Below are 26,795 nucleotides of genomic sequence, written 5' to 3'. Positions count from 1 at the left end.
TTATTATATGATCCGGAAGGCATGCTCATTGACATTTACCCAAACGAGGTAAAAACTTGTGTCCATACAAAAACCTGCACACAGATATTTACAGCAGCTTTATTCCAAGTTGCCCAAACTTGGAAGCAACTCAGATGCTCTTCAGGAGGTGAAGGGACTGCGGTACCTCCAGACAACGGAGTATTATTCAGAGCTAAAATGAGATGAGCTATCAAGCCATGAAAAGATATAGGGGACAGAGATGCAGATTACTAAGTGAAAGAAGCCAGTCTGAAGAGGCTGCTGACAGCATGATCCCACCTAGGTGACATTCTGGGAAAAGTGAAACTGTGGAGGGAGTAAAAATGGCCGCCGAGGTTGTGGGGAGGGATGAACAGGCAGAGCACGGGGTGTTTAGGGCAGTGAGACTGTTCTGTGTGCTGTAATCCTGGATACGTGCCACTGTACCCATAGCATGTGGAATACCAAGAGGGAATCAGCGTCACCGTGGGCTTTGGGTGATGATGGTGTGTCACTGTAGGTTCATCAGCTGTAACAAAGGGACAGCTCTGGTGAGGAATGTTGGTAGCGGGGAGGCTGCTGTGTTGGGGGGCATGGATTATATGGGAAATTTCTGCACTTTCTGCTCGATTTTGCACTGAACTCAAAACTACTCTAAAAACTACTCTAGTAGAGAGAGAGAGAGAGAGAGAGAGAGACCCAGCATGGCAGCTCACACCTGTAATCTTAGTGCTTCAGGAGGTCAAGGAGGGAAGATCATTTGAGGCTAGGAGTTTGAGGCCTGGGCAACATAGCAAGACCCTGTCCATAAAAAAAAAAAAAAAATACAAAAGCTTAGCTGAGTATGGTGGTGTGAGGCTGTAGTCGTGGCTCCCTGGGAAGATCGCTTGAGACCAGGAGTTTGAGGCTGCAGTGATTTATGATCGCACCACACCACTCCAGCATAGGCAACCAAGCGAGACTCTGCCTCTATTAAAATACGTATATTTCTAGGGAATCATCAACAAAGGTTGTCACTGCACAATCTGTCTTCGTAATACGGTAATAATGTTTCTATAGTCTGTCTATTTCCAACAAAGATATGAAATGGTTTACAGTAAAAGATGCATATAATAGTACAAATAAAAAGCATATTTTAAAAAGTAAAACTATATGGAAAAAAGAGACGGTTAATCCTAAATCTGAGCTAATGTGATTTCTGGTATTGAACAGATCGACTTCTCAATTTCCTGAAAGTCAAGGCAACATTTAAAATATCAAACATTAAAGTTTTTATTAAAGTTCGTTGTTGAAAAAAACAAAGCAAACCCACTACCATTTGTAGGAGACTCAGACGTTTTCCTGATAACCATTTTTAAATATCTGAAGAACATCCATGCAATCCCAGTCTTCAATTCCAGTTTTATCGGTGGCTGGCGGTGCTCCCGGCTTGCTCTCCAGCCTCTGCTCGGGGCGGGGTTGGGCGCAGGATGGAGGCAGGGCTGGGGGAAGATGCCGCTCGCTCGTGGCGCCCTCCTCTGGTGCTTCCTCCCCACTCAGGCTAAGGACTCCCGGGAAGAGTGCAGCAGGGAGAGCGCACAGCCCGCCCCTGGCGCAAAGCTCAGCTCAGCTGCACCGGGCCCAACTGTGCCCGGGCGGGCGCCTTCCCGAAGAGCGCGCCGCCTGCAGAACGGGCTGCCTCCTCCCTGCTTCATCTTCTGCCCCCACCTGCTCTCTGGATCCTCTGACTGTTCTATCGTTTTATCTTGGATGAGGGTTCACCTTTCCATTCTCTAAGACAGTATTTTAACGGACTCCATACGATAGCTTGATTAGGATTTTAAACTGCGCCCCCACTGAAAGGCGACCAGTACTGGCAGAGCTTCAGGTACTGGTGAGAGGTCTGTAAAGGGATAATATGAGCATCCAAGCGGGGAGGGAAAATACACCGAGGCTTCTGCCGCCGCCGACAGCGCCTTCTCTCCTAAGGATGCTCCCGGGCCGCCAGGCTTTCTGTGCCGGGTGCAGCCTGTGTTCACTGAGAGGAAAGAGCGATTTCAGTGAGCGTCATTCTAAACAAGGATTTATTCTCCACGTCTATGAAAAATACGAGGGTTGTTTTTTTTTCCGGATAAACAAAACAAAAAAAACCAAAACCTAACCTTCCTCACAAAGGTGGCCCGAGTTATTTAATAGGTACAGAGTAGAAAGCTGTGGTTAAATTTGCACAGCTACACTCTCAGATGAGAACCTGATATGTTAATTTGTGTACCGTTGTAAAATAGCACTAGCTCTCTGTCTTCTCAGTCACCCTCCATACCGCCTCTGGGCAGCACAGTGGCTTTAGCCACGCCTGTACCTGGGCTTTCACTTCTCAGGTGGGCTCCTCTGCAAGCGGCACTGACTTAGCCAGCTTCTCTCTGCTGCTGGGAGACCCTGCAGGGCTCACGCCTGCCCGGTGGCACTTCCTTCACCTCCAAGCATTAGTTAGCTCAGTACACCTGGCCACCGTCAGTGCATCCTCGGCTGGTGCAGGCCCCTTCTCTGTAGGAGCCCTGGATTCAGGGTGGACTCCTGTGCGATGTGGGGGGGACTGTGACCCCAGCCTCCCCCAGAGTGCCCTGCTCACACTTCCTCCGGGCTCCCGGGTGGGCCGACCTGGTTCAGGACTTCCCTAGGCAGCCGGTGCCTCAGAAGAATGCTGCAGGCCCAGGTTCCCTCTTCCTCCCTCCACTCGGTGTCCCAGGGCTGTGCTGAGGCGCTCCACCCTTAAGGTGTGGCTGCGGCCAGCTGAGACCTGCTGTGAGTAGAAGACACACACAGAGGAATGTGAAATCTCTCAATCGTTTTCATTTTGATTACACATTGAAACGATAGTATTTTGGATATATTGGGATAAATAAAAGGTTATTAAAACTAATTTTAAGTGTTCATTTTCATGTTTTTACACGTAGCTACTAGAAACCTGAAAATTACCCATGTGGCCGGCAGACCTTGCTGTTGGCAGTGCTGCTGAGAGGGATGGCAGGAGGGAGGCAGCCCCCAGGAGGCAGCTTCCAAAGCCCCCATTTCCAGGTCACCTTCCAGCCCCCATGGGTGACAGGGGCCAGGTGGCTCCTGCAGCAGTGTGCCTCCCTGCTCACACACAGCAAGTGGAGCGTCCCGCCAGCCGAGGGTCCCCACCTCACAGTGCTTTACCTCTGGCTTTCTGTGACAGACTCTGGATCCCAAGGGTCCAAAGGGAATTGCAAAGGGGAAGAATTCGTTCTTCCTTTTCTCCTCCGTGGCTGCCTGTGGCTGTGTTTGCAACTAGACTGTTCCAGACACAGCTCCAGAAAAGACTGCTTCCTCCCTGGACGCTTGCTCGCTGACTGCCCGATCCTGGGCCCGGCGGCCACACTGCCTCGGCTGCACCTGTCCTTGAGGTTCCTAAACACCCTCTGAATAACCGGCACTATTCACGGAGCAGAAACAGGAAAGCACATTCCCGCGATATATTTCAGGTTGGGTACTCAGCAGATGAACGCGGTTTCAGTTACTAAGTTAATGACAACAATTGAAGACATTGAAAATTTTTATTCAACTTTGCTTTATAACAGAACCAAAAATTCATTTTACCTGCTGGTTTCTGCAAGCTAGTTATGTGAACCATATTTTACAAACAATAATATTACAACAATAATTATGGAGAAGTTAATTGGATAATAGAGCTTTTCCACAATTCAAGTAGAAACACAGAAGAAACTAGATAATTTTAAGTCCCTTAAACCAAGACACGCTGATGCAAGCCCGGCCTGCGTGGCCCCATGGCCTGCGTCTCCCGGGCCGTGGGAAGGACTGACGGTGTGTGTGCCTCTGGGGGAATGTCTACTCTACAGACAATGTTTGGCTGTTCGGTAGTTCTCTAGAGATTTTAAGTGGTAGCATAACAGCCCATCTGGAGAATTTATTTCTAAATAATTTGAAAAGCAAACAAGATACCATTAGGGTTTTTAGGCAGAGCAGCCTCCAGGGGAACATTTTCCGAGAGGATGAGTCAACAGGAGTGAGCTCTCCCCAGGGCCGGCTCCGCCCTCCCTTGCCCTGCAGACTCTCCCAGGACTAGGGGAACCCAAGCACTCCCTCTGGGCTAGACAGACAGTGCTCAGGCCACGCACCTCCTCAGAAAAGGGGGCGTGGGATGCCACATCTTCAGAGAGCTCCGAGTAAGCTCCCAGGCCCAGGGATGCGGGGGAGCCTGGTTGTTGCTGCAGAGCCAGCCTCACGTTCCCCTAAACAACCTTTCTAAACTAGCGATTTCTAGACTAAGAATCAACATGCATTCACACGTTACTCTACTCCATTTTCAACTCCTTGGATTTAAACTCAATGTGGAGAATCTGGGATAAGCACCTTCCAAATTCCTCCAGGATCATCTGCTCCGCCAGGCACTCGGAGCAGTGCTCTTTCTCTGCCTCTTCGCCCTGAGCCAGCAGGCAGGCGCACGTGGCCTCCACCACCTCCCAGGAGATGCACGAGGAAGGCCGCCTGTCAGAAACAGCAGGTAAAGTACACTCAGCTGCCACCGTTTCCACCTACAGTACCATTCACATTCAACAGAACACTGCTTGTCCCTGCTGTTTTAAAGAACATCAGCCACTAAAACCTAACGTTGTCTTCCTCATACTGGAAACTATTAGGACATGCCCAGTGGCCTGGAATCCCAGCACCTTGGGAGGCCAAGGCAGGGGGACGGTCTGAAGCTGGGAGTTTAAGACCAGCTTGGGCAACAAATCGAGACCCTATCTCTGAAAGAAAGAAAAGAAAAGAAAAGAAGAAAGAAATAAAGGATTAACTGCTTTTAGAAGAATAACACAGAAGACAAGTAAATCTGTCAGTTTTTGACATCCATCTCATGGCAGGTTCAAAATTTCCTCAAAATTGGATCCACTGACAAACCCAGAGGATCCTGGGCTACAGGGTCAAGCATGTGGGCCAGGCGGGGAATTGCAGAAGCAGGACTCTTAGCTGAGGCAGAGCATGGGGGACAAGCCGGGCAGTTTTGCTCTGAGTCCTGTGCCATGCTGGGTGTCTCCGCTCCTCCCCACAGAGCCATGTGCAGCTAGAGAAGGCCGAGCGTTCTGAGGACTCGCCTGTCAAGCCTTCAGGTAGCACAGTCAGGATGGCCTTCCCCCTCAATGCTCCCTGGAGCTGTGAAAGAGGTTCTGAGAGACAAGTTGTACCATATCACATAGGAACAGCCATTCTCCCCACTGAGCTCAGGGAGCAACTGTGGCTTAGCTAGATAGTGGCCCAAATAGTGCTAGGCTGAAACAATTTCAGGAAACCTTTATAAATGATTAAAAAGTGTTGGGTTATAAAAATAGAGAAAAATATTGGGTTAAAGTTTCTCTATGAAGACAGTACACGATGACTTTGGTTAAAGAGGAAAAGACAGGGCTGCCCTTGGGAAAAGAAGGGTCGCAACACTGTAAGACCAGGCTCCAGTGTACAGGCCCTGCCAGACTCCAGGGAACACACATCCTGCTGCAGGCCATGACATTTTCACACATCACTTCACAGCCAATGAGGCCAGGTTTTGGTAAATTTTTACCGATAAAGACCTCTGTGAGTCAGCTGGGTGCGCTGGCTCATGCCTGTAATCTCAGCACTTTGGGAGGCAGAGGTGGGTGGATCACAGTTCAGGAGTTCGAGACCAACATGGCGAGACCCCATCTCTACAAAAAGTAGAAACATCAGCCGCATATGGTGGCACGTGCCTATAGTCCTAGCTACTCAAGAGGCTGAGGTGGGAGGATCATCTGAACCTGGGGAGGTTGAGGCTACGTGAGCTGTGATCACACCATTGCATTCCAGCCTGGGTGACTGAATGAAAACCCTGGTCTCAAAAGAAAAAGACCTCTGTAGGTCACAGTAATGAGTATTTCTGATATCTCTCTAACCAAATAAGCACAAGTTTGGCTTCGCAAAAATGATACTAATTAATGACATATGGTACTTTATCTTGATATGACCATGACATGGAACTCAAAGAAGTTTTTTGAAATGATTGTATGGAATCTAATAGTAAAATTATGACTCAACCTTTGAGACCTACTAGGATTACAATGCAGCTTCAAAACTGATAAATGCGAAATTATCCAACGAGGCCGGATCCACAATCACTTAGGAAGGAGAACAATGTGGACCTAGCACAGCTCTTTGCTGCCACTGCCCGAGATAAAGGACAGGGAGGTGTGCGCTGTCTTTGCTGCCCGGGGTCAACGTGGCTCTGTTAACGCAAAGGCAGCGTCAGAACTCTGCTGGCCCTGCTCGTGATGCTGGCAGTGAGGCCCTTTTGTCTGGTACAAAATGAGAGTAACTCAGTGAGGATGAAAAGAGGACAAAACAGGTTTCGGCAGCAGGGCCTCTAAGGAAACACGGCACCACCCAGGATTACCCATGAAGGGAAGAATGCTTCCCTCTGCGCCACCTCCCCCCCACACGCCAGCCCCTGCAGGCTCGCACATTTTTTCCAGTGCATAAATTGTCCTTTATTCTCCTCTCAAATTAACCTCTGTTCCCTCTATTAGCGGAGGTTAATTCAAAGTACCTACCTATCTTCACTGAATTTTGGGAGTCCTGGAAATTTAGCTGGTGACAAATGATGGCTGCCTTCCAAACCTCCAGTCTGCACATAGTTTGGCGTGTTCATTAGTGTCTTTCGTTCTGGGCTTTCTTCATAATTTTTGCAACCAATGCATTTACAAATAGAAGAACACATAATTTTGGCCTGGTAATATAAAATGCTTCAATAAAATTAGGTTGTCCCACAAGTCATCAAAAACGGACACATTTTATTTGGACCTTAAATAATTATTTGCATATATTTGCCTATATGAGTGACAGAGAGAGTGTGTGTGTGTTCTGAGTGTGAATGTGTAGGTGAGTGTGTGTGTTGAGCATTGAGTGTACGAGTGTGTGTGTGTGTATGTGTGAGTGTATATGTAGGCTGTGGGTATGTGTGAGTATAAGTGTGCATATGTGTGAGTGTGAATGTGTGTGACTGTGTGTATGATTTATGTATGTGGGGTGTGTGTGTATATGGGGTATGCAACTGTGCATATGTGTGAGTGTGAATGTGTGGACTGTGTATGATTGTATGTGTGTGGGGTGTGTGTATATGGGGTATGTGAGTGTGCATACGTGAGTGTGAATGTGTGTGAGTGTGTGACTGTGTGTGTGATCTGCAGTTTTCATCGCGCACTGCTGTTATGAAGGCGCAGTGGTCCTGCTGCTGATGGAGCAGAGGCCGGGCGTGTGGGTGTGAGTCCCAAGCAGAGAGAGGGTGTTGCTCTCCCTCCACCAGGGAGCCAGCAGGCTGCTTCGTGTGACTCTTGTTTAGAAGAAAGCCTGCTTTAGCTAATTATAAAACTTTAGCTTATGGTTCTCTTTCAGCATGTGAGGCTATTAAGCCAGTTCTATGGGTGCAGAGAATGCACAGTGAGTAGAATTTGAATCTGTCCAAGAGCAGGCCTGTGGTTGGGAGCTCTCAGGGGAGCCTCTCCTGCTGCCTTGGGGGTGGATTCTGTTTTAAGTCTTTCCTGGCAATATGGTGCTCAGGGGGCTGGCATGTTCCAGCTCTACACAGCAAGCCCCCCCTTTTCCCTTCATGCCAAATCCTTGTTCGTGTGGGCCTCAGAGGCTGACCGAGAACTGGCAGTGCCAATCACTATGGTTTTTGAATTTCTCTTTCCTTCAGCCCCCCAGGGATTTCCCTGTGTTCTTTCCAGCTGGGAGAGGTATCTTCAGGGGTTTGCATTCTGCTTCATCTGCACCTCTGGGTGCTTTGAAGCAGGAGGCTTTTCAGAGTTTCTAGTCTACAGTAACTCCAGAGACTAAACAACAGTCTGTCCCTTTCTTCTGAACCTGCATATTCTGTGGGCTGTGCCTGGCATAGGCTTGGCCTTGGGAAAGTAGGCTGAGCCTCCGTTTTGTGGCAGCCAGTGAGGGCACTTTGCAGGACAGAGAGGAGATGCTGTGAGTATGGTTGGAAGTGGTTCCACGGGGGTGGTGTCACTCACGTTTGAATTGCGCATCTCTGTCTCTGTCATGTTTTGACTGCGTTTTCCAAATCCTAGCTGGGGATTGTGGGGTCTGCCTTCTCAGGTCTTTCCATACATGTCACCAGAATCAGGAGGACTGTTCTCAAGCCTGACCCTCTATGACAGACAGCCTTTTAAAAGTATAATTCACAGGACCCCCAAAAGACCTCAGGTAAACCAAAACAGAGGTTTGTAAGGAGGGTGTGCTCGGCTGCTCCCGATAGGGCCTAAGCTCAGCTGATATTTGGGAAGTTAATTCAGATTAGTATGAGTGCCCTTCTAGAAACTCTGGAAGAAAAAAATAATGATATTTATCTTTTTAAATTACCGTGAAGTTTTTTAACCACAAGAGTTACTCAGAATACGTAGCTGTCTTTTTCGTGAGTGGCTCAGCTCGGGAGACGGCACCCACCTCATAGCACTCGCAGTAGTTCTTCAGGCAGCCCCACCTCCTGCAGCTGCACCCATTGCTGTGCCGGGGCTTGACGTCACCCAATTGGCCCTTCCCGATTTTGGGCTGGAAAGCTTCTGGATTTCTACCAAGACATGCCTAGGGTGGAATGGGAAGCTCCATTAGGATGGATTTTATCATTCAAAACTCAGGGTCAGTGAAGCGCATCTCGTTTGGTTGTTGTGAAAGGTGCCACAGGAAGCAGTGAGTCTCTTTACACAGTTCAGAACGTGCAGCCCCTTCTTGTTTCATTTTAATTAGTTTCCACACAAAAAAGGCGATATTGTAGCTATGGTTTCTTCATGTTTTATTTTCTGAGTTTCCAAGTCATACATATTTACTGCAAAAAATAATGGATGGTAAAGATGCCAAGAAAATCATTGTTTCCGTGTGGACACATTTCCATCCAGCATTTCTGGGGCCCTCTTTCCTGAGATGGTTGGGGTTGTGGACCATCCTCACCGCTCACACTGCCTGAACACGACTCAACAGACCACCTGCCAGGCGTCTTTCCATGGGATTCATATACACGCCCTCTCATTTAATCCTCGGCAACCTTGGGAGGTAAAATCTACTACTGTATGATTGTTTCGTATGTGGAGAAATTGAGGCACCGAGAGGTTAAATAACAGCTGGTGAGTGGCGGGATCCTGATTCAAGGTCCCCATGCCGACTTCAGAGCGGGTCTCAACCGCTGGGCCACGCCTTTCTCAGACAACATGTATGCCTTGTTATCAGGGTCTATGTGTTGTCACTTTTTAATCTCTCTATACACACACATACATACATATCTTTACATACACAATGATTCAATGCTCTTTGTAAAGATTCAAATAATACAGCAACCACAGTGGAAGTCCGCGGCCTCCCTTCCCCTTCCTGGGGTTGACATTGAAATCGGTGCTGTCTAGCAGCACAGCCCGAGCACAAGGCCATCGGTGAGAATGTGCTGCGGGACAGCGCCAGCCTGCAGTGTGCGGCTTTAGGTGTTTTCACAGATCACTGAAGTGTGACAGGCAGTGGATGCACACATCTGCAGCTGTGGCATGATCTCGTGCACGTGTGCACAACTGTGTACCTGCGCACACCTGTGTACCTGCTACTAAGGTCAAGTTAGAGGACAGGCAGCCCCACGGCTGCCTTGAGCTCCTCCCCAGCAGTGCACCCCCATGCGGAGCCACTATTCTGACTTAGAGGGCTTTAGATCTGCCTGCGCTGGTGCTTCAGGTAAGTGGAATCCCACAGCTTGCACTCCCGCGTCTGCTGCTTCCCTCAGGTAACGTCCGGGAGATCCATCCACGCTGCTGCGCTTAGCTGTAGCTCCTGCTTTTCATCGATGTGCGGACGTATCCATTCTACCACGGATGGACATTTGGGCTGTTTCCAGTGGCTAGCTACTCTGAATGGGGCTGCTGTGACATTCGTGTGCGAGTCTTCTGGCGGACATCTGCACTCGTTTCTATCGGCTGCACTTTTAGGAATGAAGCGGCTGGGCTGTGGCTACACAGAAGTTTAGTTTTAGTAGCTGTTGTCACACAGTGTCCCAAAGTGGTTGTGCCAGTTTATATTCCTATCGGCAATGGAGAAGAATTCCAACACTTTTTGTTTTTACAGTTTTAATTGTAGATAGTACTCTTTATCCCTAAATAAAACGTGACTAAAGTTTAGATAGATCCATGACAATATTCTTCTGTCCTATGGATGTGGCTGTATCAAAATTGGTAAGGTATTTCAAGTCACTTATCCATAATTCAAGAGGGGAATGAAATTATTTCAGAAAACAATGCAGAGAGCAGCCGTGCCCTTATAATTGTGTTCTGTTTGCACAGGACGGTCTCGGGTCTACGGTCGATGGCTCTCAACTTCCCTTCATGAATGAGTGGGCACCGGAAGTGTCTCCCTGGAGCAGGTTGACAGCCCGGAGCCTAACTGTCCCTCCCTTCTCCCTGATTATCTTTTGTGCCTACAGAAAGGAATCAAAGCTGCAAGCTCCTGTGTTTAGCCTTCAGCAGAGTGGCCATCGGGGCCATCGAAGTCACCTTTTGCATCTCTGGGAAAACCTAGATTCTTCTCTTCTTCTAGAAGCCAAGAGGTCACATTTAAATTGTTACATTTTATAATTTAAAATGTAGGATGCCTGAGCACTTTCACCCAGCCTTCTCATGCAGCAGACTGTCTACACCTTTGCAGACTACACGGCTCCAGCTCATGCTTATCTGCTATATAAGATGACCCCAAATGTCTAAACTCCAATACAAAGCAGATGTTCACATGTTCTTGAATCAGAACCTTCCTAGGCTGCTGCACCTCTGAAGCCTTCCCACATAATAAAGAGAAAAAGGCGTTTCTCTGCCTACCATTTTTACAACAGCCCCTTGTCAGGGTTCAATACCCCCACCAGCAGGAATCAAGTCGTATTCAATGTATATTCTTCAAAACTGTGGGGTTTTTCCAATGAGGAATCTCTGGAGATCATTTTATGAACATCTCAAATGGTTTGAAATGTTTTTAAAATGCATGCATTTAATAGACATCTATTACCTTAATGGCTTTAAACCGTTCAATTTCATGATGCAAGTTGTTGCAACAGTTATTACAATTGCAGTTGTTGCAAAAGTCCCCACTGGCGAAGCAGTCACAGTATCTGTGAAGGAAAGGACAGAGTGAGTGGCAGGCACAGACGGCACAGTCAGTAGTGAAAAGAAGAGCACACACGTGTAAGAAAGGAGCAGTGATGTGCTGCAATCAGAACGCTGAACACTAGAACACTAAACACTAGAACACTAGACTTCTAGACGACTCAGAGTCCTTTTTATACAAGAACTAGATCAGCTAGGATGATGCTCCCCAGTGACTAACACAGAAGAGAATAAAACCAGTTAAAACCATTTGTTTCATCAAAAAGGATTTTGCAAAGCAAAACAATTTCCTGGCAAACCCGTTGCCATCGATCAGTCCTCCCTGGCCCGTAATTGCCCTCCGCCATTTTCCCAGGAGCACAGTAAGTTTGGTGGGCAGAAACACCGAGTAATGAAGAAGTGTCTTCCCTTCAACTGCTCCAATCCATCCAACATGACTGAAGCTGTGTTCACTTCCCCAGACCCTGACTTTGAGTGAAAACTAATGGGACCCAGAGGTGGAACCTGGCCTAGGCCGTATCTCACTTTCGTTCTGTGAGGGGAAGTGAAAGGCACAGGAAGTGAACGGATGAGGCAGCTGCCGTCACACCTCTTGGTTGTAAGGCGAGGGCTGCTCAGGAATCCCGAGTCTAGAGAAGCCCTTGGAGTGCCCTGTGACTACTGGGCCACACAGGTGGATGGCAGTGCTGTGGACTGGCTCTGAGGGTGCCCTGGGAGAGCCACTGGTGCTGGCAGCCAGTCCTCTTCCCCACACTCTTGAAAGTCACCTGCTCCTGCACTGTAAGGCAGAGGTGTTTACAGACCTGCCCTTCACCCTTCCCAGGATGGGAATGTAGAGAATGTGAGAATGTAGCATCAAGGCAGGGATCCTCCCGTGCTGCCTACAACCCACGCCCAGAGAGCCTGTGAGGAGCTTGTCAGCCACTCCATGGCTCCACCTGTGACCAGAGAAGACCCCTGCTGCTCTCTTCTGTGAGCATGGTTCCTCAAAAAGAACTTCCAACTCGTTTTCCACCTCAGTTCTGCTGCCTTCTCCCCATGCACCAGTCAGCTTCGCAAGCTGTGGAGTGGGAATTGTGGTGCTCAGCCTCCCAGTCCCAAAGCGCTGCTGAGGGAAACTTCCCATGGTGCTGCAGGAACATGGCGAGGGCCGTGCGGTGGACCAGATGTCTGCAGAAACCTCTCTGGGACAGAATTCCCAAACACAATTCTTTTAATAAGTATTAAGTATTTTAATATTTTAAAATAATATTTTTAAATGCATGTCAAGTCAACAGGAGAGTGAAGAGGATCATCAGAGGCCAAAAAGACAAGAACTTGTGAACTCAGAGAGGTGAGTTCTGCAGCAGCTATGTGTTGTCCTGGGGCATCTGCCAGTCCGTGGGGACCTGGAGTTTGGGTTCCAATGTGCCGCTCGTGCAGGAGACAGGAGACAAAGTCTGGGCTACAAAAGGTGAGCATGAGACCAGAGACCCCTCATAAAGTGTGGGTCCCTGAAAGGTGAGCTCCTCAAAGAGTGAATTATTAAATAGACACAACTCCACTCCACAACAGGGGAGAGGAGAGACGCATCCCCCGCTGGGAGAAAGGGGAACTGTGAAGGTCTCTCCTGAGCCTACAAGCCATGAGGATGGAGAGAAGGGAAAGGGGACAGCAACAGAAGGTTTGGACACCCGATAGCAGAGGGGCGAGAGAACTGGCGTGGCACTCGAGAACACTGACCCTGAAGCCAGCAGGAAAGAGCTGGGAGGAGCTGTGGAAGCCTCTGGAATCAGCGGCACCAGGTTCTTCCAAGGGAGACCAAAGCCAGGTGAGATAAGAGAATGGGGGTCGGGGGGTGGATTCTCTGCAGAAAGGCACTAGTCCCCAGACTCTTCCTCTGTCCTAGCAGCTGGGACCGCCCCACCACCACCCACCACCACCATGGCAGAGTTTAGAAGTAACTCTCCTGGAGCAAAACCATTGAGGCATGGCTATGATAATGAACAAATACAAGAAAAGTGAGTGTTGAGAGAGACCCCCTAAATAATTTCTTCTCCTCAGCTTCTAGCATTCTAGCAGGAGACTGGAAAAGCCTTCGCTGAGGCCTCTGACCAGCCCAGGAGAAAATATCTAGTCTGACATTGAGTTTTCCCGATAAAATAGCTGAGTGACCACCCTGCAGTGAATCTACAGTGAGCAAGCCCTCAGCAGTACACCTGCAGCCCTCGTCACCTCTCTCCTCTGCTACAGTCCCCTGGTCAGCCCATGCCTCACCTGCAGCCCCCAGTCAGCCCATGCCTCACCTGCAGCCCCCTGGTCAGCCCATGCCTCACCTGCAGCCCCCAGTCAGCCCATGCCTCACCTGCAGCCCCCTGGTCAGCCCATGCCTCACCTGCAGCCCCCTGGTCAACCCATGCCTCACCTGCAGCCCCCGTCACCCCACTCCTCCACTACAGCTTCCGGTCAGCCCACAGCTCACTCTTAAGTATGAGCAGAGTGACACCCAGGGATCCGCAGACACGTTAGGAAATCTTCCAGAGTATGAAAGGCAGAGGCCCACAGAAATGGGCCGTGCATGGAAAAGAAAACCAGGAAGAAGGTGGTATCATCAGTCTTAGAGAGACTAAGAAAAGTTATTCATCTATGAAACAGGAAAATGATTCTTATAAAAAACCTCAGGATATGAAAAAAGATATTTTAGGAAGGAAAAAAGTAATCACAGTTATGAAAGACCTAGAAGTTACAAAAACTAGAACTAATCATAGGAGAAAGCAACAGTGGGCCAGATTAGAAGCTCCAACAGTTATGTAGTAAGAGTTTCAGAAATACCGAATATTAAGAATAAAGGAGATACAAAAATTCCAGAACACTTCCCAGAACTAAAGGCCATGAGTTTCTGGAGGGAAAGGGCCTGCATCAGGCTCTGCACAGTAGCTAGGAAAGAGACTGGAACCGAGACAGCACGAGCACATTCTGCAGCACCGGGAATAAAAGATGATTCTCTATGGTTCTAGAAAGAATAAAACAGTTTTCTTTCATACGAAGGATCAAGGAAAACAATGACGTCAAAATTCCGCTAGCAACATTGGAAGCTAGAAGAAATGCAGCAAGGCCTTCAAAAGTTATTTTATTTTATTTATTTTTAAGACGGGGTTTCACCATGTTGGTCAGGCTGGTCTTGAACTCCTGACCTCAGGTGATCCACCCGCCTTGGCCTCCAAAGTGCTTGGATTACAGGCGTGAGCCACCATGCCCGACCCGGCCTTCAAAAGTTTGAAGAAAAACTATTTCCAACCTGAAGTTCTCCTCCCAATCTGAATTATCATCTAAGCATGAGGATAGACTAAGACATTTTTAGACACATAAGATCTGAAAAATTACATCCCATGTACTGTTCCTCATGGAAGCTACTGGAGAAGGCACTGTGCCAAAATGAGGCCGTGAATCTCACAAGGAAGTTGTGTGCTCCAGGAGCCAGGGGCCCAAACATGAGAAAGAAGCCAGTGAACCCCTTAGCATCATGGTAAAGGGGAGTCCAAGACAGGAGCTGCATGCAGGCCTGGAACCAGCCCCTCCACAGCAGGCCAGGCCAGGCAGCTCGGGAAAAGCCTTCACAACAGGACTGACAGTGCCCCCTGTCTGGGCATGCTGAGAAGACCTTTATACAACCAGAGGAGAGGTTAGGGTTACGTTAGTGTTGTGCACACAGAAGACTAAGTACTGGGTATGAATGGGAAGGGAAAGGTACAGAAGTTCAGGAAAGAATAATACATGAAGGCTCAGCAGGGACTAGAGTTTTCATAGTCATAAAATGTAAAGACTCAATGCTAATATAACCACGTCTATCTGATGTCTGGATGTGGGAAATGTGTTGTTGTATGAGTGGGAGAGGAAATAAAGCTAAATCTACATTTCCCATGGTACAAAAACAATAAATCACACCAAACTGAAAAGCCAAGAAGGACTAATTCAGCCTGTTACTTAGACTTACAGATGCAAATATTAAAAGATTCAGTTAAAACAGCTGAAGTTTCCTGGGGGACATAAAATAAGGAACAATTGTCAGGGTAATACTGTTTTTTTTTGTCATGAGCCTGGTACAATTATGTGGCTGTCTAAACTATATGTGTGTGTAATTTGGATAAAAATAATAATTAAACTGAGAGAAAGAATGAAAGATAAATTAGTCTAGATGCAGCACAAAAAGACAGATTACAAATAAACAAGAGAGGTTAAGAGAAACAGTCAAGAGTTAGAGGGGCTAACATGTCTATCTGGTGAGCATTACGGAAGGAGAGAAGAGAGAAAATGGGGGAGAGGCATCTTTGGAGCGAGGATATCCACGAGTTTTCCAGAACTGATGAAAACTGGGGATGCTCAGATTTAAGAAACATAATGAACTCTAAGAAAGACAAACAAAAAGAAAAACCAAAGACAAAAATAAAATCTCAAATGCACCTGAAAAGAAAGACACATTACCTAGACTCACTGTCGACTTCTTGTTAGAAATAATGGAAAACAGCAGATTATCTTCAAAGCATTGGCAGAAAAAACTGACAACCTAGAATTTTATACCCAGTAAAAGTGTGTTAACTCACCAAAGTCCAGGCTAGGCACATTTCTTTTTTTCACTGTACAGTCTTCTGTTGAGTGATTTTATTAACTCTTGCCCTTTTAATCTTTTGAAGATTTTAAAATCTGTTTTCACCACACCCTCTCTCTCCCACACTCCAGACCCTAAAATCCTTATTTTCTTCTTTCCCAAACACCATGAAAGGGTGGACTGTCCACATGTGCTATCATTCCTTAGCTCCCATTCATTCTTTAACCTACTGCATTTGGATTTCCTCCTCCTGCCCACAAACTCTCAAAGGCAATCAACCAGCGCCTTATTGGAAAGCCCAGGGCTCTCTTCACTGTTCTTGAGTGCTTTGGACCCTACTGTGTTCCAGAACCATATCCCAGCTTCTGATCAGAAATCTGTATCTTCAGTTCAGCATGTCCACCCCTCCACCCACGGTCTTCATCTGCACCCCTCACGCTGCTCCAGCCACTCTCTCCTCCTATGCCTACTCTCCATCCATGGTGTCGCCATCTGCCCAGTAACACAGCCCCTGTGTCAGTACTGACAATTACCTTGCTCTCTTTCCCCACATCCAAGGGTTGCAAAATTTACTGATTCTGGCTCCGAAATGTCTTTTATTAATTTTATTTTTCATAAATGTAAATAATACTTATTGTAGAATTTTTTTAAATACAAAGAAGTAAAAAGAAACCAATTACATCCAATATGAATCTCATTTCCCAGCAATGATCATTTGGTGAATATATTTCAGATTTTTCTGTAAAACTAGACATACTGAAATAAGTATATGTTGTTTGGTTACAGATTATATGTAAACAAAAATAAGATCATACTCAACAGACTGTTTCAGTGTGCTTTTATTACTTATCAACATAAGTAATAAAGATAACATTTTGCTTTTATTACTCATCAGTATGTTATGAATGCTTTATTACTTATTCATTATGTTATGAAGGGGAGCCTTCCTGACTGCCATGCTTGCTCAACACATTCCATCCCCTCAGCCCATTACTGCCTCCTTTGCCACATTTTCTATGGTTCCACTCCAACCTTTAATTACGTGATGATTCATACAAGAATAATCACTTTAGACCTCGAGTGCTGGGAGGGCAGGGACCATAACTCTCTTGCTCACTGCTGTCTTCCCTGATCCTGAGATCATGGGCATTTGAAAATATTTATGGAATGAATGAATAAATGAGTGAAAAATGATACAATGCATTTGTTGGAAATGTCTCTGGAATCTGTTTTATCCTTCATTGTTACCACCCCTGCCTCCTACGATGGCCTCCTACTTAATCTCTCTTTCAACTTCTTCCACTTTGCCATTAGTATTAATTTTCCAAAACCATAAATCAGGCAAAAAGAATCAGAGAAAAAGCAGTAATCAGAAAACACAAAATAAGGTGGTATTGTACATTCCCGGTGTGGGTGTAAAATGGTACGATCACTATGGAAAGATATGGCGGTTCCTCAGCAAGTAACTATATGATCCAGCAATTCCACTTCTGGGTATGTGCACAAAAGAAGTGAAAGCAGGAACTCAACCAGATACTTGCTACATCAATGTCCATTGCAGCATTAGGGTAAACAAAACTTGGTCCATCCATACAATGGAATATTACGCATTCTGACACATGCTACGTACACAAGCGGCACTTTAGAAACAGTATGCTAAGTGAACTAAGCCAGACACAAAGGGACAAATATTGTATGAGTCCATTTATGTGAAGGACTTAGAGTAGTCAAAGGAAAGAAAGTAAAATAGGGGTTACCAGAGATTGAGGACAGAGGGTGATGGAGAGTTTAATGGGTACAGAATTTCTGTTTGGGATGATGAAAAAGTTCTGGAAAAAGACAGTGATGGTGGTTGCACAACACTGTGAATGTACTTCATGCCACTGAATTGTATACTTTAAAAGGTTTAAAACAGTAAATTTTATGTTATGCATATTTTGGCACAGTTGTAAAAGACGAGGCACAGAGCAGAATGTGGAATGCTGCCATCCAAACGGGAAAACAAAACAAATAAAATTTAAAACTTAAAAAAAATAAGGTGGTACAAATAAGTCCCTATGTGTCAATAATCAGACAAAGAATGCAAATAGATTAAAGAATGCTATTGAGCATAGATTATTAGATTTGCTTTTTGAAAAAATCAGTTATATTTAGCTTATAGAAGATACACCTAAAACAAAACTGCCACTCAGGAAGTGCAAAAATAAAGGAATGGTATAAAGCATAACTTGCTAGTACTGTACTAATCAAAGAAAACATGGTTCAGCAACATTACTGTCAGACAAAAAAGGAATTTAAGGCAAAATGCATCAAGATACAGAGATATAATCATTAACAACTGATGGAATAATTAACCAAAAAGATGTAACAATCATGAATTCATATGACCTTCATACTATAGATTTGAAATATATAAACCAAAATAAAATTATAAGGAAAAAAGAGACAAATTCACAATCTTAAGTGAGGGATCTCAACACATTTGTATCAAAAATATAAAAATCACACAAAATTGAATAAGCAATTAGCAGATTTAAACAACAAAATAAGCCAATGAATGGATAGATAACTGCCCCCAACAGAGAATATACATGTTTTTCAAATTAATATAGAATATTTTCAAAATTGATTGCATTAGGTCATAAAGGAAGTCTTCATTAATTTCAGAGAATTGATACACAGACTACATTATCTGACTACAGAGTAATTAAACGAAAAAATTTAACAATTAAAATATGATTTAAAAATACATACACAAGCATACAGACATATATATATCTATAATACAGATGTAGATGCTATGAAATGTACATCTAAATAACTCATGAGGTTAAAGAGAGTATTACAATAAAAATGACAAGGTATTTTAAGTGGATGACAGTGAAAGTACTGCCTATCAGTTATTATAGGATGCAGTAAAGTAGTACATATGAGCAATTTATAGCTTTAAATGCATTTCCTAAAAAAATTTTTTTTAAGATTGAAAATAATAAGGTAAGCAGTTAATATAAAAAGCTAGCAAAACGAGAAACAAATAATAAAGACAGCAGTAAAGAGCAGAAATTAATGTACTTCCTGAAACAGGAAACAGAACCACAACCAAGAAATAATAAACGACTAGGTGAATTGTATTGAGTGCCTTTTTATGCATTTGTTGAAATTATCAGATTGTTTTCCTCTTTTGATCTCATAATATATCTATGACAGCAAACTTTCCAATGTGAATCCGCCTTTGCATTCCAGGGATTAAATCCGATTTGATTGTGATGTGCTAATATTATCTTTTGCATGCACTGCAAGATTTAGCTCAGTAGGATTTTTGCATCTTTGTTCACAAGTGAGACAGAGCTGTAATTTTCTTTCTCATATATTCTCTCACTTTGGTATCAATATTGTATTACCTAATAAAATGCATTAGTTACGCTTCCCCATCCCCACTCCACTGGTTTGCTTCTTTTTCTCTAGCCTCTAGAAAAGTTTGAGTAAGGTAGGATTTACTTGTTCATTGAACATTTGATAAAACTTGTCTGAAAAACTGTCTTGGTCTGGTGTCTATCAGGGTTGAGGTGGCAAAGGTGATATTCATTCACTTTCTTTTGTAGTTGATGTTTTCTTTTTTATGTTTCTTCTTGAGTCGATTTTGATATTTTATTTTTCTTAAAAAGTATTAAATCTCAAAACTTTCAAATTTACTTATATATTCTAGTTTTTTGGGAGACAAGGTCTCACCACGTTGCCCGGGCTGGTCTCGAACTCCTTGGTTCAAATAATCTTCCTGCTTCAGCCTCCCAAAGTGCTGGGACTACAGGTGTGAACTACCATGCCCAGCTCAATGACATATATTCTAAACTCATTCTGAATTCATTGGCCATCCTGACAAATTGCTTGCTATAAAACACTTAAAAACATTGAATTAAATATTTAAAACCTTTTAGATGCCTATTTGAGCTGGTAAAAATTAAGGAAACCCAATAGAGGCCAAAAATTAAAAGGGAAGCAAAATTCAGAGGGCCAAGTTAAAACTGAAGCCTGAAGTGGCCTTTTGGCATCTGCCGATCCCAGCAGCCAAAGGCACTGGTTTTAACTGCTCCGCAGAGGAGCAAGGGGGAACTACCAACCCTAACAATGGCTAACACTTAGAAGGACCTGTGCCATCTGCCTGCCGGTCTGTGCTTCAGGTGCTTTACGTACATGAACCCCAGTCGAAGGCGTGCTTGGGGTAGAAGGTCTGCTGCAGGATCCACACACACATAGGCAGAACAGCAAAGGGCTCTACCCTGGGAACAAATGCCCTGAAAACAAATGGCAGGGAAATGTGTGTGTGGTGCTAACTGGTGGGTGGGGAGGAGGCTCACTTCAGGTTGAAATCTGAATTTATACTGTGCAGCCTGAAAAAAAACAATTAGCCAAAAATTGTAGGTCATCCAAGTTGGAAGTGCCACTGAGCTCTTCCAAACAAACGTTCTCTGAGGGAAGCAAACAAACGTTCTCTGAGGGAGCGCATTCTCCAATTTTAGCATATGTGTTGCCAAAGCAAGCACAATCTCAAAACAAGCCTCAAAGACCTACCACACGTAAAGCCCCAGTGATTATAACTCACAGTTTAAAAAAGTCACAAAATACGTGAGATCCCCAACCATAAGGAGAAAAATTCAAGAGACAAACACAGTATCAGAGACTTTAAATACTATAGTTTTGAGCTACAGAAAAGATACTTATTTAATATTTTTAAATATAAAAGAAGAAATCAAAAGGGTAAGCAACAAGAGACTGCTAAGAAAATGACCCTCCAGATTTGACCTTCTATTCCAGAAAATTCTGGTGGCAATATTTAATCTAGTTAATCAGAGACAAAGGCCATGTGAAGAAACAGTATCACAGACTGCACAATCTGTGACTGAAATCTTAGGGTTTGGGCTGGGCACAGTGGCTCACACCTGTAATTCCAGCACTTTGGGATGCCGAGGTGGGAGGATCCCTTGAGTTTAGGAATTTGAGACCAGCCTGGGCAACATAATGAGACCCCAATTCTAAAAGAAAAAAAAAAAATAGCTGGCCTGTGATCTCAGGAGGCTGAGGCAGGAGGATTGCTAGAGCCCAGGAGGTCAAGGGTGCAGTGAGCTATGATCACACCACCCCTGCACTCCAGCTGGGGTAACAGAGTGAGATCCTGTCTCAAAAAAACAAAATGAAACTGAGTCTAGATTTTCTTAAAGTCAATCAATATATGAAAGGTTAAAACTGTCCTAAAAGGTTGAATGCAGTGGCTCATGTCTGTACTCCCAAGCACTTTAAGAAGCCAAGGTGGATGCATCACCTGTGGCCAGGAGTTCAAGACCAGCCTGGCCAACATGGCAAAAACCCATCTCTACTAAAAATGTAAAAATTTCCTGGGCATAGTGATGCATGCCTGTAATCTCAGCTACTCGGGAGGCTGAGGCAACAGAATTGCTTGAACCTGGGAGGTGAAGGCTGCAGTGAGCCAAGATCATGCCACTGCACTCCAGCCTGGGCAACAGAGCCAGACTCTGTGTCAAAAAAAAAACTCAAAAAACAAAACAAAAAAAACTGTCCTAAAAAATATCTACTCTCAGGATATAAAACCGATTCCTGCTTTTCTGAGAAGAGGAGACCTCTCTCCATTCTAGTAGACAGTGTTCCTTCTCACTCTATGAAATCATTGGGCAAAAATGTACAATTTAACACTTACAGGAAGACTTCATTTTATTGCACTTTGTTCCATTGAGCTTCACAGATAGTGCTTTTTTAATGAAACAAATAGAAGGTTTGCACCAACTCAGCATCAAGCAAGTCTATCGGTGCCATTTTCCCAACAGCATGTGCTCACTTCCTGTCTCCATGTCACATTCTGGTAATTCTCACAATGTTTCAAACATTTTCGTTACTGTTATGTCTGTTATAGAGATCTGCAATCAGTGTTCTTTGATGTCACTAGTGTAACTGTTTTGGAGTGCCACGAGCCACGTCCACGGACGACCACGAACTTCATGGATGAATGATGTGTGTGTTCTGACAGCTCCACCAACTGGCGGTTCCCTGTCTCTCTCCCTGTCTTCAGGCCCCCCATTCCCTGAGACACAACAATATTGAAATTAGGCAAATTAACAACTCTACAGTGGCCTCTAAGTGTTCAAGAGAAAAGACGAGTCTCACGTCTCTCACTTTAAATCAAAAGATTAAGCTTGGTGAGGAAGGCATGTCGAAAGCCAAGATAGGCCAAAATCTAGGCCTCTTGTGCCAAACAGCTGTGAATCAAAGAAAAAGGTTTTGAAGGAAATTAAAAGTGTTACTCCAGTGAACACACAAATTACATGAAAGCAAAACATTGCTGACATGAAGAAAGTCTGAGAGGTCTGGAGAGAAGATGAAACCGGCCACAGCATTCTCTTAAGCCAAAGTAAAACCCAGAGCAAGGCCCTAACTCTCTTCGATTCTATGAAGGCTGAGAGAGGTGAGGAAGCTGCACAACAAGTCTGAAGCTAGCAGAGTTGGTTCATGAAGTTCAAGGAAAGAAACCATCTCCATAACATAAAAGTGGACAGTGAAAAAGCAAGTGCTGATGGAGAAGCTACAGCAGATGCTCCAGAAGATCCACCTGAGCTCATTGATGAAGGTGGGTACACTAAACAACAGGTTTTCGGTGTAGATGAAGCAGCCTTCTATTAGAAGAAGGCACCTAAGACTTTCACAGCTAGAGAAGTCAATGACTGGCCTCAAAGCTTCAAAGGACCGGAGGCTCTCTTATTGGGATACAATGCAGCTGGTGACCTTAAATTGAAGCTAATGTTCATTTACCATTCTGAAAATCCTCAGACCCTGAAGGATGTTGCTACTTACTCTGCCTTGTGCTTTACTAATGGAACAACAAGCTCTGAATGACAGCACATCTGTTTACAGCATGGTTTACTGAATATTTTAAACCCACTGTGGAGACCTACTACTCAGAAAAAGATTCCTTTCAAAATATTACTGCTCATTGACAAAGCACCTGGTCCCACAAGAGCTCTGATGGAGCTGTGCAAGGAGATTAATACTGTTCTCATGCCTGCAAACACAATATCCATCCTGTAGCTCATAGATCAAGGCATTATTTTGACTTTCAAGTCTCATTATTTAAGAAATACATTTCATAAATCTATGGCTGCTATTGATAGTGATTACTCTCATGGAGTTGGGCAAAGTCAACTGAAAATCTTCTGGAAACTATTCCATTCTATGTGCCATTAAGGATATTCATGATTCATGGGAGGAAGTAAAAATACCAACATTGAAAGTTTAGAAGTTGATTCCAACCCTTGTGGATGACTTTGTGGGGTTCAAGACTTCAGTGTGGGAAGTCACTGCAGATGTGGAAATAGCAAGAGAATTAGAATTAGAAATGGAATCTGAAGATGTGACTGAATTGTTTCAATCCCATGATAAAACTAATGAAAGAGGAATTACCTCTTACAGACGAGCAAAGAAAGTGATTTCTTCAGATAGAAGCTGCTCCTGGGGAAGATGCTGTGAACACTGCTGAAATGACAACACAGGATTTAGAATATTCCATAAACTGAGTGGATGAAGCAGTGCAGAGCTTGAGAGGATTGACTCCAGTTTTGAAAGAAGTTCTACTGTGGGTAAAATGCTATCAAACAGCATCACATATTACAGAGAAATCTTTCCTGAAAGGAAGATTCAATTGATATGCCAGACTGCATTGTTCTCTTATTTTCAGAAACTGCCGCTGCCACCAGCCTTCAGCCCCCACCATCCTCATTAGTCAATAGCCATGACATTAAGGCAAGATCCTCCACCAGCTAGATGACAACTCACTCAAGGTTCAGAAGATTGTTAGCATTTTCTAGAAATGAAGTGTTTTTTGTTTTTTTTTTTTAAGATAGAGTTTTGCTTTTGCCCAGGCTGGAGTGCAGTGGCGCAATCTTGGCTCACTGCAACCTCTGCCTCCCTGGTTCAAGCGATTCTTCTGCCTCAGCCTCCCAAGTAGCTGGGATAACAGGTAAGCACCACCACACCCAGCTAATTTTTGTATTTTTAGTAGAGACGCTTTCACCATGTTGGCCAGGCTGGTGGAACTCCTGACCTCAAATGATCCACTGGCCTCTGCCCCCCAAAGTGGAAATAAAGTGTTTTTAAATTAAGGTGTGTACTTTCTAGACAGAATGCTATTGCACATTGAATCAACTACAGTATGTTTATAGTTACATAAGCATAACTTCTATATGCACTGGGAAATCAAAGAACTCATGTGACTTCCTTTATTGTGATTTGCTCTGTTGTAGCTGTGGAATTGAAGCTGCAGTAACTCCAAGGTGTGCCTGTATGTGGCTGCCTATATCAAAAAAGGCTTTTTAAAATATTGTTATATTTTATATTTTACATTTATTTTTTATGTTAAATGTTTAAATTTTATATTTTATAGTTGCTTTAAAAACTATTTATGTAGTAATCAATGTTTAAAATATATAAAAATGAGGCCAGGCGCAGTGGCTCACGCCTGTAATCCCAGCACTTTGGGAGGCCAAGGCAGAAGGATCACCTGAGGTTGGGAGTTCAAGACCAGCCTGACCAACATGGAAAAACCCTGTCTACTAAAAATGCAAAATTAGCTGGGCATGGTGGCACATGCCTGTAATCCTAGCTACTCAGGAGGCTGAGGCAGAGAAGCTCTTGAATTCGGGAGGCAGACATTGCAGTGAGCTGGGATCGTGCCATTGACTCTAGCCTGGGCAACAAGGACGAAACTCCATCTCAAAAAAAAAAAGTGTATATATATATATATATATATATATGTACATTCACATTCTCCGTCAAAGGGCTCTCATTTCTCAGTATGGAGCTACTAGGAAGCTAAGTCAATGGCCAGACAGTTGCATGCTGAGCACAGAATTCGAGGTATGTAGTCATCAAGCAGACTAGGAGGGCTCTAAGTCTTTTGCCCACGACGCACAGCACTTCCCTGGAGAAGGCAGTGCTGCATCCTTTACAGACAGTGCCTCTGTCGCCTGCCAGCACTGGACATACTCTGGGCCTCCCTTCCTCTGTTCCAGTGCTGACCGGGCCTCCCATGATGGTACGTTCTTTCTTACGTGTGTCGGTCACCGATTATGCCAGGAAGCTGCTTCTAGACAAGAAGCTCTTTCTTTGGCCTTCCATTCTGACGTAATTCAAGTTAATTCTTAGAGTCATCTCTTTTCCAAGTCCTTAGGAGTTACCTTACTTTGTCCCCAATTATAGTCTACATCCTGCTGTAGGCTTCATAGTCATTTGACCTGCTCGGTCTCCACACCCAGCCAGCAGCTGAGCAGCCCCCGTCCTCAGGAGCCCACCACCCTGCAAAACTGTCCTCTAGACACCACCACCTGGTCCTCCTCCACATCCAACATCTCCATCAGGGCAGGTCGCTCTGGCTTAACAGGCGTCACAGGGTCCAGGCTTTCTCTCTCTGTCCTTCTTCCTCCTTACCCAGAGCTTCATCTCTAGGTTCCTCATCAGTCACCTCATGACATTTCCAATGTTCAGAGAAGTATATGGCCTCATAGACTAAACCAATGATAGCTCAGATATTTTCAGTCAACCCTAGATTGCCTGAAATTACTTCTTTTTTTCCTTGAGACAAAGTCTCACTCTGTCACCCAGGCTGGAGTACAGCGGCATGATCTTGGCTCACTGTAACCTCCACCTCCTGGGTTCAAGCGATTCTCCTGCCTCCACCTGCTGAGTAGCTGGGATTACAGGCATGCACCACCACGTACAGCTAATTTTTATATTTTTAGTAGAGATGGGGTTTCACCATGTTGGCCAAGCTGGTCTTGACCTCCTGACCTCGTGATCTGCCTGCCTTGGCCTCCCAAAGTGCTGGGATTACAGGCATGAGCCACCATGCCCAGCCTTGAAATTACTTTTTAAAAATCAATTTGTTTTTCCACTTTGGTTTTGTGAACTAGGTTTCACGAACTTCTGGATTTCTACCCACTGGTGTACCCCCACATCATTGTCCCATCACTGGGGCTCTCAGTGACTTCAGCAGGAGCTCTGCAATGGAAACATCATGTGGAGACTGTGGTTAGGGTTGTTAGACATTGGGACTAGGACGTGTTCTCCCTTTTTAGCATGTAACTTAAGGCTGGACAGACATAAGAGCAGAAAGCAAGCAGGACAGACAGCCCAACACCAGACACTGACCTCAGCAGGGCGGCCGAGGAAACCGATGCTCCCTGTGCTACCAAGCGTGGCATGGGGTCTGCCTCCTACCTCAGCCACATCGTCTACGTCCAGCCCCCAACTCCATGTGACAGTTGGCCCTACCACCCCTTGACCATGCCTTCTGGCTGGGGGAGAACTTTTCTGAGGAAATTTCAATGTAGAATAAAGCAATCCATCAAACTTTTTAAAACTAGGATGTGGAGATGTTACAGTTAATACTCAACAATGACATGGTTAGCACTTGTCTGAGGGGCTGGAGGAGGCAAACCAAAACCCAAGAAAAATTGCGCCCCTTGAAGTGTGAGCCACCAGTGTCTTAACTAACTTAGTTGGCCAAGATAATACCAAAAAATCCACAGCAGGTTCATGCAAAAGTGGCTACTTCTTGCTGCTCTGGTTGACGCCGAGCGTTAGGACAAGGTTGTTGAGAAGTAACTGTAACACGTGCGCTGCTAGCCATTCCGGTTTGTTCAGACTATGCTCCACGTGCTGACTTCTAAGCAACCTTATTTCATATTTAATAATGAAGGATTTGCGATTACTTACAATTTCAGACACTGGAATTTGATACAGTTACATGGATTTTTAGACTTTGTGTCCCATGAACTAAGAGCTACTCTATAAAGATTAAAAAAGAAAGTGTATTCAGATGGTTACTTCTTATGCAGAGAATTAACTAAGCATCTGGTGTTTTTCAACAAATACTGAGACTCTCAACACCAGATAGTTATAGGTATTATTGCTAGATGTCTAGTCATGAACTGGGAGTTTCCAATGTGATGGAACTAGTGCCACCAAATGCAGCCAGACATGCCCAGGGAGTCAGTGGT

The 26,795-nt window shown here is 44.8% G+C and overlaps 1 protein-coding gene across 1 annotated transcript in view; it reads right to left on the bottom strand.

Annotated features, from left to right (window-relative positions):
• Positions 1 to 4,077: 4,077 nt before the first annotated feature.
• The window catches only part of TESMIN (testis expressed metallothionein like protein), a 41,399-nt gene continuing 18,681 nt past the window's right edge, over positions 4,078 to 26,795 (bottom strand). The window contains exons 6-9 of the mRNA XM_012452976.2: positions 11,056 to 11,158; positions 8,476 to 8,613; positions 6,576 to 6,751; positions 4,078 to 4,506 (exon numbers count right to left, since the gene is read on the bottom strand). Coding sequence (XP_012308399.2) covers positions 4,314 to 4,506; positions 6,576 to 6,751; positions 8,476 to 8,613; positions 11,056 to 11,158 — 610 coding nt within the window. The 3' untranslated portion in view covers positions 4,078 to 4,313. The remainder of the gene's footprint in view (positions 4,507 to 6,575; positions 6,752 to 8,475; positions 8,614 to 11,055; positions 11,159 to 26,795) is intronic.

Source organism: Aotus nancymaae, unplaced genomic scaffold, assembly GCF_030222135.1.
Source record: "Aotus nancymaae isolate 86718 unplaced genomic scaffold, 86718_ANA_hifiasm-v0.15.2.pri h1tg000059l, whole genome shotgun sequence".
Classification (NCBI taxonomy): Eukaryota; Metazoa; Chordata; class Mammalia; order Primates; family Aotidae; genus Aotus; species Aotus nancymaae.
This window is presented reverse-complemented; position numbering and strand designations above follow the sequence as displayed.